The sequence below is a fragment of the Acomys minous genome (assembly GCF_964271855.1).
Source record: "Acomys minous genome assembly, chromosome: 11".
In the NCBI taxonomy this organism is placed as follows: domain Eukaryota; kingdom Metazoa; phylum Chordata; class Mammalia; order Rodentia; family Muridae; genus Acomys; species Acomys minous.
In genome coordinates, this window is record NC_140492.1 from 92763661 (window position 1) to 92784869 (window position 21209).

The 21209-nt window shown below is 39.6% G+C and overlaps 1 protein-coding gene and 1 long non-coding RNA gene across 5 annotated transcripts in view; one reads left to right on the top strand and one right to left on the bottom strand.

Moving 5' to 3' along the window:
* Nucleotides 1–8253, bottom strand: part of ADAMTS6 (ADAM metallopeptidase with thrombospondin type 1 motif 6) — a 234947-nt gene extending 226694 nt beyond the window's left edge. For 3 of the 4 annotated variants that reach the window (XR_014783308.1, XR_014783309.1, XM_084802031.1), the window contains exons 1-2: nucleotides 8160–8253; nucleotides 1037–1412 (exon numbers count right to left, since the gene is read on the bottom strand). Coding sequence is in view for 2 of the 4 variants with exons in the window: in XM_084802031.1 (XP_084658157.1) it covers nucleotides 1037–1133 (97 nt within the window). In the remaining 2 variants the exon portion in view is untranslated. Of the gene's footprint in view, nucleotides 1–1036; nucleotides 1413–7885; nucleotides 7946–8159 lie in introns of those variants that run through there. The other variant, XM_084802032.1, reaches the window with a different exon arrangement.
* LOC311609188 overlaps nucleotides 3901–21209 on the top strand; it is a 79855-nt gene continuing 62546 nt past the window's right edge. The window contains exon 1 of the long non-coding RNA XR_014783310.1: nucleotides 3901–4276. This is a non-coding gene — a long non-coding RNA (uncharacterized lncRNA). The remainder of the gene's footprint in view (nucleotides 4277–21209) is intronic.

Consider the following 21209-nt stretch of genomic DNA (forward strand, 5'->3'; position numbering starts at 1 on the left):
ACACCCAGTTTCCATGGAGACCAGAGAGAACAGAAGCCATTGGAACTGGAGTTTGAGACACATGTGAGCCACTACATAGGCACTTGTAGCTGAGCATGCCTCATGTGCGGAGCGGTCAGTTTTCTCACCCTCTGAGCCTTCTTTCCATCTCCATGGTGTTCTTCCTTATATTAGTGTCTCTCTCTCTCTTAGCTATAGCTTTATTCAGTTAGGCTTAGCACTGGTATCAGATATCAGCCCAGTGCTTCACTGACCGCACATGGAGTCTATCCATTAACATAAAATTCAATGAAACTACAATCAGTGAAAATAACTTAAAATGTGTTGATTTACTTTTCATGAATAAGAGTCAACTAAATGGTATGGTTTTGTTGCTCTATCAGAGGTATACTCTTTACACACATACCTCCTAACATGTATCAGTCTATTACACCTTCATCAACACAAAAAATTATTTGTTCCAGGGTATTCACGACAGAAAAAATCAAAAGGTATAGCTTTTAATAATTATATAAGGAATGGATGGGTCCGTGAAACACAATATGACATTTCCTCCTGGGGCTTTCTTTGTTGAGGTCATTTCTATGGTATAAAGTTCAATTATATGAGTTAAAATTATAAGGATGAGATTCTTTACGTCTGGAAAAGTATTTTGTTGAATTTTTGTGTTTTAAATAAAGGGTTCATATTTAAAAGCCTGTATCAAAATTAATCTGGTGTCTTCCTCTTCTGCAATATAAGCACTTGGATTCTGTCAGGAAATGACCATGGCTCAACAGCCGAGCAATGAATGAGTCTATTAAAATGTATAACATAGGAAAAGCAGAAGCTTGGAGCGTATCATCTTCTAAGAAAGACCAGTCAGCTATAACATCCACTGAAGAACTATCTCAGAGCAACGAGTTAAACATCCTCTTAGTACTTTTCTTTCTGTTCCATCCAACTAAATATTCCCAAGAAACTATTTACCAAACAAAATATTCAAAGTTTGCATTTTGTGATCATTTCTATCAAATTTCAAAATCAGAAATCCTACCTTGAGAACTGTATGAAAGTCTGTGGTCACTATAAAATTCCGATGAAGCCATGATGAGGCTCAAAATCCAAGTCAACGTTTTCCACGAAATTTCCATAATTTGGAAAACTGAATTTTTTTTTGGAGGGCTACCTGTGAGCTAGAGAGTCAACAGCATAGCAATATGGAAGCATAACAATTTCAATTCCTTAAGCCTTCTTGCAAATGAGTTGTTAGGCACTCCACTGTTTAACAGGTGCTTTTCTCCAGCATCCTGCACTTTCTTCTTTGTCTGGACTCATTTTCTCAATCCAAAAATGAAGAGAATAATGACGACAAAGTTCTTCATAAGCAAAGCTCAGAGTGATAAGTCACTTAGGTATGGCCATTTTTTAACCTAGAGGGAAAAATGTGAGTCAACTGAAAAATATCATAAATGGACATATTTACTACAAATTAACAAATGCTTGCCAAAGGACATAAATTTGAAATAACTTAATAAAGCTAAACACATAATCAGAAACCTAAACGGCTAGCAGGATAATTCCACAACTATTAAATAATCAAAGCAAGACCTTTGGACCTAGAGGCTATAGTGCACTTGTTGAGCATGCACACTGTCTTAGAAATCAGGAGGAAAACAAAGAGGAGGAGGAGGACGAAGGCATGGGAAGGAATCTGAAGAAGAGACTAATAATTCTTTTAAAAAATAACAAAACTCTGAGATAACAGAGAATAGGTATGGTGTGCCAACCTCCACTGAGAAAGAGCAGAGCAGAGAAGCCGCATGCCCCAAGTCCATCATGTCTGCTGGGCAAACAGCACACAGCCCGATTCCTCAGCAAAGCATTTGAAGCCCATTAATACTCAAGGCCGCTGTGCTGCTTTATGGGGCACCTGTGCTTTGTTCTGACAGCACAGCTCAGTAAGTACACACTGAGATTTACCAACTGTCTATTAACACTTAGCTAATGTCACCACCTAAACTTCTAAAAAAAATTAACCTAAGTAAGGGCATAAGTCTTATGTGACCAGCTAGGCAACTCAAGTAAGGCAATTTCGACTCTGTGTAATGTACTTGAAAAGAAAAGACATTCGTTTTTTTACAACTTCATCCCAAATACGACAACAGTTTTCATGTCCTATCTCACATGTCTTACTTTCAGCTAATAATCTCACTTAGAATTCATGAACTCAAAATATTTACATACAAGACCACTTGATTTTCCAACAGATAGCATATCAGAAGAAAAAAATAACTAGAGAATTAAAAACTAGCTGACTAACAGCAAAACAGTGACCAGGAAGGACAAAAAGTTCAAGTATAATTTTAGAACCCTGAAGTAATAGAGTTTGGGATACAGGCAACACTATACGCATGTAGCTTAATAACAGTCCTACTGTGTACACAACTGCACCACAGCTCAATGTCTGAGTTTTATAATACTACATCTGACTTTGGAATAAAATTCGAATCACTTCTGTAAGATATATTAGCAAAAATAAGAGTTTAAAAAGTATGTAATAGATACTAGAAAAATTTATCCTAAAGTCTTAACATTCATAATAGTCCCATAATAAACATTTGCCATATTTGTTGGTTTAAAAATAAGTGCATAGATATCGATAGTGAATAAAATATAATCAGGAATACACAAGGGTACCTAGAAAATTAAAGTCTGTACAATATTTCCTTCTCTTTGGAGCTAAAAGTATCTGTTAGTATTACCTAAAATGCCTCACATTCATCTCTACAAGTAAACAAACTGACCTTTGAAAAGTTAGTTTACTAATCAACAATATTTTCTCACTATGTTTAAAAGAAAACTATAAAAATAAAGCCAGTGTGGTAGGGCATGCCTTTCACCCCAGCACTTGGAAGACAGAGGCAGGCAGATCACTGAGCGTTTGAGGGCAGCCTGGTCTACAAAGGGAGTCCAGGACAGCCAAGGCTACAGCGAGAAACCATGTCTTGGGGAAAAAACAAAAAACAAAACAAAAAAAAACCCTATAAAAATATCAGAATAGAAATAAGGTTAAAACACAATCCTTGATCTTGATGTGGCAATTCATAATCCAAATAAAAGAAAATTTCAAAACAGACAGATAAATGCCCAAGTGCTGTTTTAAAAATGTGTTACAGGTGATCAGATGAAGGAATTATCTCTCAATCAGTGTAGGTAGATAAAGGAAAGCTAGTGCAAAACAGCATCAGATGTAGAACTTGGAAATGAGTGGAATTTCACAAGTCACACTGTTGGATTCAAGCATTACTGATAAAAGAATTAATTCCAAAGGGCCTAGGTGGCAAGCGGGCAGAGACATCCAGAATAGGCACTAACATTACTAAATATAGAAAGAGTAAACTTGGCTCCTGTGCAGGAACCTACCTAGTAATATATAGAAAAGTAGTTTTAAGGTCAGGTCAAAAATAAAATATTTAAAATACAAATTACTTCCTTTAATCTTCACTCACAAAATAATAGCAGCCCCGCAGTAAAGCAGATTCTACCAGATTCAATATACTGCCCCTTAACAGCCACACTCTTCTGACCCCCTCGGTCCTTGAATAATTTTATTCTAATCAAGAAAATATTTCAATATTGAGAAGATGGCACTTCCCTGATTCAACTACAAAAGATCCTGGCTTATAGCTTGGTACCAGACTTTGTTTCCTGGCCTTAGATGAAGCAACGTAATACTTAGATGCTCACAAAAAGGAAATAGAACAACCTCTACATAGTGCTGGCAAGAAACTGGGGGGGGGGGGGGCAGGTGGCATCCAATAGCATGCAAGTAACTGAATCCTGCCCCAGAATACCTGAGCTTAGAAGTCCATTCTTCCCTAGTGAGGCTTCCAGCAGAGAACTCAGTTTTTGCCAACACTTTGATTATAGCCTCTTCAGAGGACTTAGTCAATCATAGCTGGACTCACAGAAACTGGCATAGAGAATGTATGCTAAATTATTTACTCTGTGATAATGTTATACAGCATTGACAGCTAATACAGCCATGAATTAACACATAAGGAAGTTGGAGTTCACAGAGATCATGTAGCTAGAGAACTAGAGAGTCCATATCCATACACATGGCCATCTGGCTCAAAAAAATCTAAGTTTTGTATATTATATTACACATATAGCTTAAGGTACTCTTTTAAATATTCTCTACAGTCTTGTTGTATATGTTCACAAATAGACTCTGTTACCATGAACAGGTTTTTGTTGGGTTTTTTGTTTGTTTGGTTGGTTGGTTGGTTTGGTTTGGTTTTTTCCGAGACAAGGTTTCTCTGTGTATCTTGGATACACTTTGCAGAGCAGGCTGGCCTCAAACTCACAGAGATCTGCCTGCCTCGGCCTCCGGAGTGCTGGGATTAAAGGCATGTGCCTGCGCGGCCACCACTGCTGCCGCCGCCACCACCACCACCGGCTAATTTTTAATCTTCTTTTAAGGAGGAATTTATAATTAGCACATTGGGTTCATTTTATAGAAGTTATGATGAATTTGTGTTAAATCATCCAACTCTCCTTTTTTTTTTTTTCCTGGACACTGAAACTAATGGCTTGATTTAGAAAACATTTACTCCCTTCCCTTGAGAAATGCTCTTCAGTTTTGTAATCTGAGCTCCTACCCTTTCAAACACTAAGTTAACTAAGGTAGTGACATTAATAGGAAAAGGAAGAAAACTAAAGTGACTTATCTAGTAACAAGGGCTTTGGTACGTGATAGGAAGAACTGGAGTCCCAGAATTAAGCAGACTGGAAATACGGTCTTGTTCATCCTAGACACCGTACCTGGTATGTGGGCACTAAGTAAATTAGAGGGTTTTCTCCTTCCTTCTTCATTATCTTTTAAACCTCCAACGGCCAGAGAACAAACAACACTATGTACTAATACTCAGTTGGCTAGAGCTCAGATAAAACACAGTGCAAGTGAAATGTGCTAGCCTACTTTCTGACACCTGCTGGGAAAGCTAATCGAGATGCCACAATCAAGGATGTGGAGAAAAACTAGTTTCCAAAGTTCAACTAACACTAAAATGCTACGCAATTATCCCGAAATCACAACACATTAACCCTTTGAGCTGTATAAGAATAGCAATATAATTATGCTGTGGGAAAAACAAAGTCTTGATAACCTGGTTGGGCGTCAAATGACAAAACCCTCCTTGGATCTGTTTTTCCAACGATAAAGTTGAGACACTAATGTCTACCTCACAAAGACTTTCTGAGAGAACAATTACATTACACCTGATAGCACGTCTTCAAGCATACCTCAAGAGCGACTAAGTAAAAGCTATCCCTCCCCTCTCACAGCATTAACTTTTTCAAAGCTTTTCCTTCAAAACTCGTTTCATATTCCTCCTTCCCTGAGAAACGTGGCATAGCAGGATGTCGTAGATCCAATATGGAAACTGCCTCCTCTTTTACAGCAGAATGAAGACCGTAGGCTATGATAATCATACTTATAACTTTTAACTTTGAAAAGACAAGCAAAATGTTCCATTCACTTTGACTTTTGTATGTGATGTTTATTTGTACTATAAAAACACCAACTAGCAAAGTTAAAGAGTAAACTATCTGCTCCCATGGGTGAGAGCTACACTAGTTATGGAGACAAAATAAGACTGGACACTTGCCCTACGATGACTCCCTCAGCAGTCTGGCCTGGCTGAAGCCTCTTGCTTGGTTTTTCTTTATGGTCTGCCTTCCCACTCACGTGATGTAGAAGTAGCTAAAGTAATAATTTCCTCGTATTAGCTGTTATTCTGAAGCTAGAAAACATAGTAAACATATTTCCCAATGTTTTTCATCCATCTTAATTCTGGTTGTTTATTTTTAAAGCTGATTTGGTCTCCATGAAAAAAAACAACAATATCCAGAACCGTTCAGGTTTTATTAAAATTCATGCATGAAAACCTTTTCATTTCTCTTTCCATATTTTCCTCTCAGCAAATATTTGTTAACTACTGTATGGTAAAGATACAATTAGATTCTAATTATAAAGGATTTTGATTATTTATATACTTTGTAAGATTAGTGACATTATTTTAAAACTTTGTAAGATTTGTGGCCAAAGAAAAGTATAATTAAAAACATAATTTACTGAAAACTTATCTGTTGAGAAAAGTAAAAATACAAAACAAAACTTCCAAAATAAAGCACTAAATTATATAATTCCCCTGAAGCTAAAGATAAATACAAGCAAGCTACCTGTATTGTAATATTTTTCATTTAAAAAAAAGATTTTTTCTTTGTTGGTATTAGTGTAAAATATTAATAACCAACTTTTTGTAAAACTAACACAAATTATCTGCATCTTTTTTTTCTCTCCCTTTCCACAAAATACAAATATGCCATTAAGTTTCCTTAATATGGTAACTCAATTCATCTGTCACTAAGATTGCAAACAGCAAGATTTGGCAGGCAGACCCACCCTAAGCCTCTAGTAGCTACTTTTGGTTGCTAAGGAAATGAAGAGGAAGTTGTAAGAACAGACAGGAATAGAGATTAATTTTGCAGGTTTTAGACCAAACATAAAATTAGTTACGATATGTAAGTCTTAATGACTGGAAGATTTTCCTCTGAAGAATCACACACACACACACACACACACACAAAAATTAATACTACACAGAATAATCTTCTGCCATTTGTGATAACTGAATGATTCACTGATTTGTTTGAAATCAACATATTCTTTAATACAGCACTCTTCAAAGAAAAACACTAATCTCACATTTAAGCACCAAATTAATATAAACAAGACTGCACTACCACTTTGCTGAAAACAATTATCTCAAAATTAGTTTTCTTAGTTGCCTTCAAGTGCACCAGTTTTACATTGCCCTTCTATCCATGCCATGAATTTTAAGGGATGCAAATTCACCACTAAATGTTCCAGTCTAATCAATATAAGGTTAAGAAGGGGAGGGGGGCACCCGGAGAAAAATAGTTTAAAAATCTCTGAACATATAAGAGCAAGTTGAAAGTTGTCTGTAGTGTAGTTTTTAAAAGTCCTCAGCCCTGGTTTAGCTTCCCTTTTCTCCTCCTGCTCTGCACACCCTCACACCACTGCCCCCACCCCCTCCCGTCCTGCTTCATCCAGACAGAGGGCAACAGTCTGAGCGGCCCTGGTTGAGTTGATCCTAAAGTTAACATTCAGCAGCCCATTTCCAGACAGCAGCGCTAAATCTATTTGGATAAAACGCGTGTGACCCAGACAGTTGGCATTTGGCCCAAACGCGTTGCACCAGCAGCTCAAATAAAAACAAGAGTAAGAAACTTACTCTCCTGTTCTCTCTCAGAGTGCTTTCTTATTCTGGCTTGCTCTCTTTGCCCCTAGCGTAAGTGGAAAACTGATCAAAGACAGAAATTAGAGCACATATTATCAGAAAGATTTTCCAATACTTCCTTCAGCACTCTTGTTCTCTCTCTCCAATCACTAAACTTTAGTCTAGTATGCCATATACACAGACATGCTCTGATAAACAAGACTCCAGAGGGTCATGAGCCTAGCATAGCCCAAGTGGGCAAAAGTAAATCAAAACCACACGCTTTCATCTCTTTGATTAGCCTATTAAGAGCTTAACATATCTGAAAGCATCAGTGCTACAGCCAGCACACTGCTGCTGCCCAGAGAGCACAGGCATAAAATATGCACTTGTCTGAATACTAAAGACACTGACATGAAACGGATTTGCAGAAGGCAATTGCATAAATCTGGAAATCGATTAAAACCACACATCATCATTACTTTCTCCACCACTATCTGGTGATTAGTTAAAAGTCTACGATGATCATAATCAAGTCCACCTCACACAACATGTAAATTTATACAATGAGTGCATATTTTCACATGATAAAATACCTGTAAGCCCCGGAATTCTACATCCACGAGTAGTCCTGAGTTTAAAAGATTTCTGACTGTAATATGAGTTCAGTCAAATTCACTCCTTGCCATAAAGCACAGACACACACACACACATACACACACACACACAGAGAGAGAGAGAGAGAGAGAGAGAGAGAGAGAGAGAGAGAGAGAAAGAGAGAGAGAGCGCTGAGTTATTCGGAAGACAAGCAAAGTACAAGTTGTTTGTTTTTTTTAAAGGTTTCATTGAATATTGTGAAGTCTTCCTTACCGTTTTCATCTTCAAATTCTGATAAAAAATAAAATTCAAACAATAGAGATTGCACTGGACGACTCACGTACTCCCTTCTCTTTCTCTCTCTTTTTTCTTTTTGCCCCCCCACCCCCCCTAGCAAAGCCACACCAGCCAGTTATTCTGCAGCCAGAATAAAACCCTATAGTCTCGCTAACCGGAGCTTTAGAGAACGGACTTTCCGATTTGGCAGTTAAAAAAAAAAAAAGAAGAAGAAGAAGAAAAAGAAAAGGAAAAAAAAATCCCTTCAATACATCCAAGGCTATCAACCTGAGATGTGCTTTGTAAACCCCCCCACTCCCTCCCTCCCCCCGCCCACCCCCCCAAAAGAAAAGGAAGGGAAAAAAAAAGAAAGAAAAGAAGAGGGGAAAGGCTTATTGGGGGTTGGAAGTGGTGCCCTCTCTTCCTGGACAGCTTAGTGCCTTTGCTATGCAAATAACATGTGCCGAGCATCAAAAGGTATCAGGAGAGAGAAGACAAGAGGAGCAGGAAGGGCAGGAAAAGTTTTGTTGAAGTAGCCCTCGAGCTCACTGCCGGCCCCCAGCCAACTTCAATTGCAGCAGAAGAAAATTTTGGCAGCTTTCCTCAGAGGCAGAACAAACTGACGTCAGTCTGCAGATGTGCCTGGGCTGCGTCGGGTGCGCATGTGTCCTGGGTCGTCACGTGGAGGGGGAGGGGAGGTAGAGGTACGGTCAGGGTATCCAGCCACCAGCCATTCAGAAGGGTTCAGACAATGTCAACTTTTCCACCCAGTGAATGAGAGAAACCCTGGTCCTCTAACCTCTCTCCCCTAACCCACTCCGCCTCTTTCCTCTTCCTCCAGCCTCTTTCAGAATCTTGTCTGGTTTGTTATTACTGTTTCTTGGAAAAACGAAAGGCAGGCGTGGGGGCGGGGGTGGGGTGGGGTGGCAAGAATGAGGTTGGGTGACTTTGGATAGACTAATGTCACTGTTAGAATTCTTGGTACCATCCTCTGTTTTCTTTGCTTTGTTTTGTTTTAATCTGTGCAATCAATGGTTTAGAAGTTGCTCCTAAAACGTGTCATGTAAGGAGTCAGATCAGTGGAGCAGGCAGATTTCAAGATTCAAGATTTGAAAGCAACATGTGTACAAAACGCCTGTGTGCTGAATACATACTTCAACAAGTGAAGTTACCACCAAAATAATAAAATTGAGACCTGCACATTTTCCATGTGATTATCGACTTCAGGGTACGTGGAACTATAAAAAGAAAAGGGGGTGGGGAGTGTTGCATTATTTCCAGATGAGAAACTAGACGGTGTTTTAAACTGCAACCGAGAAAGCCACAAGTGAGATGTATTTTTTTTTAAGCAGTACATTGAATGAAACTTCAATGACTGCTCAAAGGAAAAGAAAACCTAAATCAGCTTCCTAAAAAGGACTGGGGGGGTGGGGGTGGAGGGGACGGACACAAGGACACAGGAGCCCTGCTGAGATCTCAAGATAAACAAACAAAACCTTAGAGAGGGTTCTTCTAGCTTTCCAGTCCCACCTCCCCCTCCACACCAGCTGCCAGTTCAGCCTTTAAGGATAAAATACCACCACGGGGTAGCACTTTCACTTTCATTTGCTAGGAGAAAGCCTCTGCCGTTAAACTGTAGAAGAAGAAAAAAGTGCCCACTGCGCTTTCCACGTCCTAAGTAAGCAAATAATGTCTGGCACAAGTATCGGAAACAGGAAAAAATTCGAAAATAGCTCAGGAACAAATGTTGCCTTTCAGCGGTGTAATCTGCTGCATCATTTATCTGTCTGTGCTCTGGAGTTGTGGAGTGGGGAGTTGTTTAAGGGTTGCCAAGGTTGGGGGAGGGGAAATTGAGCCTTGAAATTCCAGTCTTTAATTAACACCAAGTCAATTTCCTATGGTCAGAACCAGAAAGCGAAATTGGACCTGAGGGACGAGACTAAGGAGGAGGCACTTTCCTAAATGCCACCTCTGAAATCTCCAGCTTCTGCTAGCGTTGCTGTCCATTTGATTTTTTTTTTCCCCTTCCTACCCCGGAGGTGGTAGGTTTAATTGTTCTGGAAAACCCTGAGTAGTTGGCTCAAAGAAGGCATAGGTGGGAACATTGGAGGATACATAAAGTTGCTTCCTCAAGGGTTGGAAGGCAATAGTGTTTGTCCAGTTCATAGCTCTCATTTTGACCTTAATCTGACGAAATGTGTTCTGTGGTGGGTACTGACAGTTTTAAATTAAGACGAGTCATTGAGCTGTGTGTGTGTAAAACACACTGAGGTTGCTAGCCCTTGTTGCAATACTAGTCAACATAAAAAATAAACATGGCTTAGAGCTAGCTGCCTTTGCATAAAATCATCCATTAAATATACATGAGCCTCAATTTTCTTTAATGTTACAAACTAGGGGTTAACATAGATACAGACAGCACAGAAAAGTAAAGTCCAGGCAGCATCTCCAAACACCTGAAGAGCTGTCACTGTCAGCTAAGCTGCTCTAGGAAGTAGCTGTACTACAGCAGCTTTTTCAGAGAGAAGTGGACTTTGGCTAATTACTTATTCAAAGAGTGCCATCCTGCGACTAAACGGGGTAATGAAATGTTTTTCTAATTTTCTTTGCCTCTTCCAAATGTTCGAACTAAGATTACAATGAATAGGAGGGGAAATGATTAGTGCAAGAAATGGAATGTCCATTTAACTTCATATATGTTTTGAACATTTTAACTTAATTATAGCAAATATAAGAAAAACACAGTACAATGTTCCCCAATAGCTTAACAGTATTGAATGAAGCACCATCTTATTTACCTCATATTCTCATTATTAATTTTCCCCCGGGTACTTCCCTGCCTCCACTAAGTACTCCTGCATTTCTAATGTGAGGACTAAGTTTAAACACCAGTCCACTACTGTTAAAGCAATGATCACTCATTTGTGTAATCAAATACCAATACTCAAATTTCTTATCACAAAGTCATTACCTTTTTAATGGAATTAGACGCATACATTGTACTGTGCTGATATCCCCACACAAACACCTGTGTGTTCTGAGACAGGGTTTCCCTTGGGTTGCCCAGACTTGCCCTGGACTTGCAATCCTCCTGCCTTAGCCTCAAAGATGCTAGGATTACAAACATGAGCAAACATACCCAACTCTGCCGATCTATCTCTGATATCTTCTTTTCCAGTAAACCTTGTTTTCCGATCTGTGAGATAAAGTCTCTCAATGTAGTCCCGGATGGCCTAGAGCAGTCCATGTAACTTGTAATCTCTCTGCCTCAGCCTCCCAAGAGCTGGTACTGTAGGCATGTACACAGGGCTTTATTAGTAACACTTCAGCTAAATTAGAGCAGTGGTTATACAGAGAAGTAGACAAGTTTTGGTGCTATGTTCTATCTAAAAGCATTTTATAATGTTTCCTATTACTAATCATTTTAAATAATAAATATACATCTTTATGGTATGTAAACTGGCCTGTATATGCATGGTGGAATGAGTAAAACAAGCTATTTAACGTTGGGGTGTAGCTCAGTGATAAAATGTTTGCCTAATGTGGGAGGCTCTAGAATTGATCCTCAGGACAGAAAACAAAAAACAAAAAAACAAAATTTAGATGACAAATCAAGATACTTCTATGTATTAATGGACATACCTAAATTTCTTTATTGGTAAAACACTAAAGAATATTCACTCAGTAATTTCCAAGTGCATAGTACATTATTATTAAAATAACATCTCTTGAAATATTTCTAACTGAAATTTGTATCTTTTGGCAAACTTCCTTCAACTCCTGTCTCCTGTAATCTTTTTAATCTATAGGCACTACCTCGTTTCTCTTTCCTAGATTAATGTCTTGCCGTCCTTTAAAAAAGATTTATTTTTAATGATGTGTCTGCATGTAGGTATATACACTTGAGAGCAAGTCCCCAAAGAGGCCAGACATGTGCATCCCCCTGGAACTGCAGATGCATACAGATGGTTGTGAGCAACTCAGTATGTGTGACAGGACTAAACTCAGGTTTTCTGCAAGAGAAGAATGTGCTCTTAACTACTAAGCCACCTTTCCAGCCACTTGCTCTCATAGTCCTGTATTTTGCACTTCTGATAGCATGGAAATAGTTAAGAGCAATTACTGCATATTGTTTTACTTGAAATGTATGAGGACCAGTGATGTAATTCACTAGTAGAACACTACTAAACCAGCATGTATGGAGCACTGGATTGAATCCTGAACACTACAGGAAAGGGGAAATATTTGAAGCAAATTAAAATTAAATTCCGAATGAATTTCAGTTACAGTAGCAATTCTACAAAAATCTTATAGCAAATAGTACTTTTCCTTTCAGAATTTTTCCCTCTAGCTTTTCGTTTGTCTCTACATTTAATTACAAGATCCCCTAGTTACACTCTTGAAAAAATAAAGCTTTTCAAGCAGTCTTTAAAAAGTTAATAAATTTAAGAGAACAAAGCACATTCAGGAAACCAACGGTAGAATGTTAGACATTAGGAAAGGGGGTGGCACATGGCATAGTACTTAACTAGCATGCAAAGTCCTGGGTTTGATCCTAGCACTAACAAACAAACAAAAAAAAAAAGGAGGTAGATATGCATATATACATGTATATATTTCAAAAACTGAAAAATAGGAATAAGCAGAAGTTTGAAAGCCAAAATGTATGGACTAACAAACTTATTCAGGTAAGAACAGAGATGCTGTGAACATCTTAATATATTTAAGGTAAATTTAAATTTTTAGGTTAAAGGATAAGGTATTTCATGAAATTAAACATTTAGCAAAATGAGATAAAAATTCTGATTTTATACTTGCTTGAAATTTTAAAACTGAAGAGGGTGATTATCAAGATAATAAATTATGAATTCTTCCTCTGAGACATTAAGACAAAATTTGACATATTAAAATTCAATTTGAAACCCAGCTTGTTGATTCATACCTGTAATCCTCAACTCAGGAGGTTGCAACAGAAGGATTGCCATAAATTGGAGGACTGACTGGACAACACAGTGAGACACTGTCTCAAAAAAAAAAATTAAAACAAAAGCTGGCAAATATAATATAGTTGGTAGCATGGATAAATCTCCAACCTACATGAAGCAGGTGTGGTGGCACATGCCTATAATACCATCACTGGGAAAGTAGAGGCCTGAAGATCAGGAGTTCAAAGTCATCCTGGGTTCTACAGTGAATCTGTGGTAAGCCTGGCTATAGACGTGCCTAAAAATAAATGACTCAAGATAAAAGCCAACTCCATGCACTCTCCCTTTTTAGATGTGTGTGAGCGGACACTGTGTGCTGGGGACACATGCGGAGGAGGGCAGAGGACAACCTGTGTGGTTGCCCTTACCTTCCACTTTGCTTGAGGCAGAATCTCTTGTCTGCTGCATACACCAGGCTAACTGGCAAGCTTCTAGAGATTCTTCCATCTCTTCCTCCCATCTTGCCTTAGCTATGCTAATTAGGGATAAGGGCTACTGTACCCAGCTCCATAATCTTTCTAGGTGAGATTTTCACTTTTTTTTTTAATTAACTTGCCCAAACTCGTGCAACCAAGGGTTTTGTGTTGAAACGATGTTTAATCGGATAAGAAATTTGTAATTTTCTTTTTGTTTATTTCTTTAGGCGTCTATTTATTATTTATGTGCTTATTTTTGAAAGTTGTTCCATGTTGCCCGAGTTGATCTTGAACTTCTGGAATCCAGTATATCAACATGCCTGCCCTGCAATTCCTTTCCATGCCTAAATATTACTCCATTTGTCACTCAACTTTTGTTTTCAAAGTCCCTTCCTTTTTAGTTAAAGATATTTACTTCTTCAAACATCAATAAAATAAACATCGTTAAGCTCATCTGACTACTACAAAACTTTGTCTAGGATGACATTGATTCATTTCCTTCTTTTGATAAGTGTTGCTGCCATATAAGATGCTTTCAGCTTCAAGTAACATGTAGACTTCTTAACTGACTTAAAGCACAAGGCAATTTTCTTATAGATGCTATTCCTCCCAGAACACTCAATTAAGTCACTAACTGAATAACATTCTCAGAATTTGTTCCCTCTTTACTTGTGGTTCTGCCATAATAAAGATTCCAGATCCGTCCAAAGAAAACTCTCCTTATGTTTAAAACATGACTAAGTAGTTCCTATCTGCAAATAAATAAATAAAAATAAATAAATAAAATGCTCTCATGCTGTGATAGACTTTAAAAAATTTGTTATTATGTTTTTTATATGTGTCTGTGTATGGGTATGTGGATATGAGTGCCGATGCTCTCAAAGCCCAGAGACATCAGGACCCATGAGTTGGAGGTAAAGGTGACTGTAATAGAAACTGAACTTGGGTACTCTGGAAAAGCAGTAGAACATGCTCTTAACTGCTGAGCCATCTCTCCAGCATTGTTTATGTTTTTGTGTTTAAACAGATGGGTGAAAACCAACAAATAAAAAAACTTCTGAAAAGTTCTTTAGTAGACAGACACATACTATGTACATGTCATATCATACACATATATGTATATAAATGTATATTGGGGAACTCATGTAGCCATGTACCATCACGCCACTTATGAATAAGTGGGGAAATGAATCTAGGGCTTTGTGAATGATAAGCAAATCCGCTATCGACTGTATATCTAGTCTCCAAATGTATTCTTTTAAAAATTAATTAGCCAGGCGGTGGTGGTGGACACCTTTAATCCCAGAATTTGGGAGGCAGAGGCAGGCGGATCGCTGTGAGTTCGAGGCCAGCCAAGTTGACAAAGCAAGTCCAGGATAGTCAAGGCTACACAGAGAAACCCTGTCTTGAAAAAAAACAAAAAACAAAAACAAAAACAAAAAAACAAGAAACCTACAAGAAGAACACTATGACAAGCAGATCTGGGCCCAGGGGGTCCTGCTCAAACTATGGCACCAGCCAAGGACAATACATGCAGTGAACTTCGAACCCCTACCCAGATCTAGCCAATAGACAGACATTCTTCTTCACAATTAAGTGGAGAGTGGGGACTGACTTTCACATGAACTCTGGTGCCCTATATTTGACCACATCCCCTGCATGGTGAGGTCTGGTAGCACTCAGAGGAAGGATAGCAGGCTACCAAGAAGAGACTTGATACCCTATGAGCATATACAGGGGGAGGAGGTCCTCCTCATTCACAGACATATGGGAGAGGAGTAAGGGGAAAATGGGAGGGAGGGAGGGATGGGAGGATACAAGGGATGGGATAACAACTGAGACATAATATGAATAAATTAATAAAATATATTAATAAAACAAAAAATTATTTATTTATTCATTCATTCATTTTACATCCCAATCATAGCACCCTCCCCCATCTCCTCCGGGTCTCACTCTCCCTCCCTCTTCCTTCTCCCCCCTCCCCTACTCCTCAGAAAAGGGAAACCCCCTACATAGGACTCCAGATCAAGTTGCACCAGGCTGAGCAAGTCCTCTTCCCCAGTGGCTTGATGAGGCAACTCCACCTCCAAATACATTTTTTTTGGGTTTTTTGTTTTAGTTTTTTTGCTTTTTGGTTTTATTTGTTTGTTTGTTTGTCTGGTTGGTTGGTTGGTTGGTTGGTTGGTCGGTCGGTTGGTTTGGTTTTTGGAGACAGGGTTTCTTGATGTAACAGCCCTGGCTGTCCTAGACTCATTTTGTAGATGAGGTTGGCCTTGAACTCACAGAGATTCACCTGCCTCTGCCTCCCGAGTGCTCAGATTAAAGATGTGTGCCCGGCTCAAATGGATTCTTAAATAAATCAGTAAGAATGGGACTCAGATGTGGTCATTTGCTTTAGCTAAATGCATGGCTATGTAGACAATAGTGGATTATTCAAACAAAACCAGTTTTCAGCAACAGAAGAAAATAATCAACAAAATCTGTATTTCTCAAATATGTTTTCATTAGATCCCTGCATCTCCCTAATTTTCTGGTACATGTATCTATCAGTAGAAAAATATGCCCATGCCTTGATATTTTTCTTCTCATTGTCTCAGTGTGAGCCCTCCAAAGCTAGTGCTTTTAAAACTGCTTCAGTTTGTCCAATCTCCACTCATAAAGCCAGTTACAAGCATAATGAGATTATATAGTTATAATTACAAAAAAGAAACATTAATTTAACATTATCAGCTGATAAGTAATATTCAAATTTTATCATTCGTTTCCAATATTGATTTTGCTGTTCCGGAAGCTTATGTAGGACCCTAGCCTGAAATTAATTTTCTTGTGCTGAAATGTTTTAGAATCAGCCTGTATCAAGAAATATAATCTAGGGGCAGGAGAGATGGATGGCTCAAGGTTAGGAGCACTAACTGCTCTTCCCGAGGTCATTGATTTCAATTCCCAGAAACCACATGGTGGCTCACAACCATCTATAATGTGATCTGATGCCCTCTTCTGGCTTGCAGGTGTACACGCAGGCAGAGCACTGTATACATAATAAATAAATAAATATTTTTTAAAGGAAATACAATATGATAATGCTTTAGGTCAAAAGTCATCAAGTCTTTCTCTCTGGAAAGGACTATAGCAGCAGCAGCAGCGGCAGCATAGAGTCCTCAGTCAACAGGCAAAGATAGGAGGAAAGAGGGAAAACCTGATGCTGCATCAGCTCCTCATCAAACTTCGCAGGCTTCAGCCCCATCCTCCCTACTACATGGGCAATCAGAAGGCATGAAAGAGGGTAGAAAACAAATGCTGGCAGACAGCCCCAAGTGGGCAAGGAGCCTAATGTGTCAAATGAAGGTGCGCAATCAGAGACATCAGGAGCAGTGGCCAGTAAAGGACACCAAGCTAAGAGAAAGACTTCTGCCATTCAGAAACATCCCAAGCACCCTTCATTGATGGTCAGACACCAGTTATCCGCCCAGTACTTCCAACTTTTTAATTCCTCCAAGTTCTAATAGTTTGTAATCCTCCTGACACATTTAAAGAGTACTGGCTGGTATTTGTAGGATTTTAGGATGGTATACATTTATATTTATCTGTCTTGATAGTTAGGATTTGACAGGGGATTAGCAGAGCTGGAAAAGGTTACTTTGCTCTCACTTTCTGACTGCTAGTGTGATGATATAACCAGCTGCCCACAGCTCCACCTCCCCAGCTGGAAGCAGCTTCAATGGCATGACTTTGCCACTACGATAGACTGTATCATCTCAAACTATGAGAAAAAAAAAACTAAAAAAACAAACAAACAAAAAACCTCCCCCAAGTTGTTTCCTATAAGGCATTTTGTCACAATTATGAGAAAAGTCACTAATACAGAAAATTGGTAAACGGATGGGGACGTTGTCATGAGAAATCTATGTGGTTCTTAGGCCTTGAGAAATGGTTTACAGGAGGGACGTGGAGGAGACTGGAGTTACACACTAGAGAACCCCTGAAGTACTGCAACGCAGAGCACTCGGTGATTCCAGTGAGAATGCCAAAAGAAATGAAGATGAAGACTGTGCTCATGAGTTTTTATAAGGGTAGAAGAGTCTAACAGAAACCGGCTAGAGGACATTGGTGTTACATTCTGATAATAAAACTGGTACGTCCCACCCGTGTCCTGAAAATCTGCACAGGACAAAAGTAAATGTAATGAATTAATTGTCAGCCAAAATTTCAAGATAGCATAGCATTCAGGCTGTGCAATGGTTACTGTCTACTGATTTTAGGCAGATTTAAAGTATAAAGAACAGAAAGAAGAGAGGAAATATGTAGAAAAATGTGCAAGAATAATGTGCATAAAGTTCCAGACAGGTTGTGCTTTTAAAAATCAATTGTAATGATTAAAAAGATGAGCACAACTAAGGGGGGGAAAACAGGAACTTTTACAGAGGAACAATAAGAAAAGTACTTGGAGGACAAGAATTTATTCATTATGGCTCCTGTTTATAAAATAGAAATTCATTTAAAAGAAAAGTGGTTGAACAATAAGAGGCTTCATGATTCTCTGCTGAGACAGGAATGCTGCTCAGAGTCGATTGCAACCAAGTGCCAAGAAGGCCAGACTACATCTTGAACTGACAGCAAAACATGGTGCTGCTCGTGAAAAATGCAGACTAGAAGAGCTACAGGGCATGGAAATTTCTACCAGGGCTCCAGAAAACCACTGAGGTCAAGCAGTGTGTTACAGGGCAGGATTCTCTGAAAGGAGTCCCTAAGAGACCATTGTGCAAAGCTGGGAAGGTGAAGTGTAAGTTGCAGGAAAGACCTCAGAATGTTGGAGATGCCAAGAACGTAGGATGGTTACCAAGGAAAGCTGAAGGCCCTGAGTGAAGTCAACATAAGACAGTATATGTATGCTTGCAGGTGGTAGGGACAAATGGACAGAGCTATTCAAACTCCTCCAATAATGCTTCCATGCACCTTGGATGCTAGCCATAGAAGATGTAGGGCTTGCTATATTCCCTGGTCTTGGTCTTCTCTGGTCTGGTCTTTCTTTCTATGCTCTATTCTGGGGATAGGAATTCTGTGTCATAGTATGTTAAAAATACATAACTAGTTTTGAGGTTTGGTTTTGTTGTTTACAAGGGCCCGCAGATGAGTTTGCCTTGAGTCTTGAAAGAGACTTTGAGCTTTTGAAGAGTTGAGCATCTCTAAGACTATGGGACTTTTGAAGATGGGCTGCAGGTATATTGCATTGAGGTGCCCACAAGCCTACAGAGTCCAAACGTTATGGTTTGAGGGTCAACTATCTCGCACTAGCTCCTGTGTTTGCATACTTGGGTACCAGCTGATGGTGATATTTTGGGAGTTTATGGAACATTTAGAATGTGATCTAACTGAAGGAAGGGAGCATCTGAGGCATGGCCTTTATAGGTAGCTCTGCCTTGTTTTTAGACTTCTGTTTTCTGACTTCCAGTATATAACTAGCTACTCTATGCTCACAGTGCTCGAGCCATAGCTGTTCCCATTGCCACGCCTTGTCCATCGGGATGAACTGAACCTTCTCAAACTGGAAGCCAAACAACAGCATTTCCCCTCACTAAAAAAAGTTCTCTAAAGAACGTTACCCACATTAAATATTTGTTATAAGCATGGAATTCTTTCCCTTATTCACAGCTTCTCTGCTTTATCGACAGCTGTCAGACACCTTCTTTGACCCTGGCTAAGGGGGCAACTTTCCAGGAGCAAAATAGACTGACCACTCCAGTGTGGTGGCCTACTTTAATTCTAGGACTTAGGAGCCAGAGGCAGAGTTACTCTGTGAACCTGTGACCACTGGGGTCTATTATATAGCGAGTTCCAGGACATACATACACAGTAAGACTCTGGTCCCTCCTATCCACACACTTTTTGCCTGTCTGTCTCTGTTGCTCTCTTTCACATGTGTATATATACACACACACACACACACACACACACACACACACACACACACACACACACATTTTTACTCCTAGTTTCCAAAGTCTTATGTTCATTTCAAAATGCAAAATAAAAGCCAACGTTGAATGCCCCTAAAAGTCCAAAGTCCCTATCTCATCTAAAACACAAAGTAATTTATTTATTTATTTATTTTTGGTTTTTCAAGACAGGGTTTCTCTGTGTAGCTTTGGCTGTCCTAGACTCACTTTGTAGACCAGGCTGGCCTAGAACTCACAGCGATCCGCCTGCCTCTGCCTCCCGAGTGCTGGGATTAATGACGTGCGCCACCATACCCAACACAAAGTAATTTCTTAACTGTAAACTTCTAGGGAAAAAAAAAAACCAACAGAAAAACTCTAGTGGAACAGAGTAAACATTCCTATCCCACAATGCATGATCCAGGACATAGCAAGGAATGATCAGACCAAATCCAGGCAAACAAACCCCAAAGCTCTATGTCCAGCATCAGGGCTTTGTGATTAGATTAATTAGGCTCCAAAGGACTTACGTCGCTCTGCTTCTCCAGGTCTGCCATGTAAAGTACACACAGTCTCTCCTGCTGGCTCTATTCTACTGATGCTTTCCTCCCCAGATGTTCCATGGTTACAGCATCTCCAACATCCAGGGGGTCTCTACTGTAATTTAGCTTCCCTTTCACACAACAGCTTCTCAGAACTTTCTTGCAGGAACTCTGACCCTGCTTTGGGTCATTGCTTGGTCTCAGTTCCTCTGAAATCATGGAGAAAGACTTCATGGCCCACTCAGTCTTGCATTATCTATGCCTACTGTGGTGCTTTGAATGAGGAATGCTCCCCCCATAGGCTCAGGCTATTTGTACACTTGGTCCCCAGGTGGTGCACTGTTTGGGGAGGTTCAGGAGGTATGGCTTTGCCAGCTGTCACTGGGAGAAGGCTGTAAGGGTAGCAAGCCTGGCTTCTTGGACCACACTGTCAGTTTCTATATGCTGATCCTTCACAAGGTGGAATGTCCTGTGGATAGGATTTTGTTCTCAAGTTCATACTGTGCCAGTGCAGTACAGATTGTTCTTCAGTTGTTCTGGTTAGTCTTGTCAACCTGACACAAGGTATAGTCATCAGAGAAGAAAAGGCCTGATTTACAGAATGCCTCTATAAGATTGGGTTGTACATAGTCCTATAAGGGCAATTTCTTAGGGCCCAGTCTATTGTGGGTGGTGCCACCCCCTGGGCTGATGGTCCTGGGTTCTACAAGGAGACTAAGTAAGCCACAGGGAGCAAGGCAGTAAGCAGCACCTCTCAATGTCCTCTGTGAGCTGGGCCTCCACCACACACACTTCTCTTATCCTTGTTGTCTTCCACAATAGCCCATCAAGCTCTTCTTCCAGCACAGTTGGGCTTTTCTGGTCAAAATTCCAAACTCTGTCACATTCCTCCCACAAAGCAGTGTCAAATGTCTAAGTACCAAATGGTCATGTGTAGCACAGTAACAGCTTGTTCCCAGTACTCATCTGTCTTTTTCAGCTCTGTTGATGAGTTATCCTGAAACAAGCAATGTAAGAGATGATTCGACTCACAGTTGAGAAAGTCCATCACTGTGGGGAAGTCACGGCAGCAGGAGCTTGAGGAAGCTTTTTAAATTGCATCCAGTCAAGAAACAGAAATGAATGCTTATGCTCAGCACAAACCCTCTTTTTTTTCTTACATCTGTGT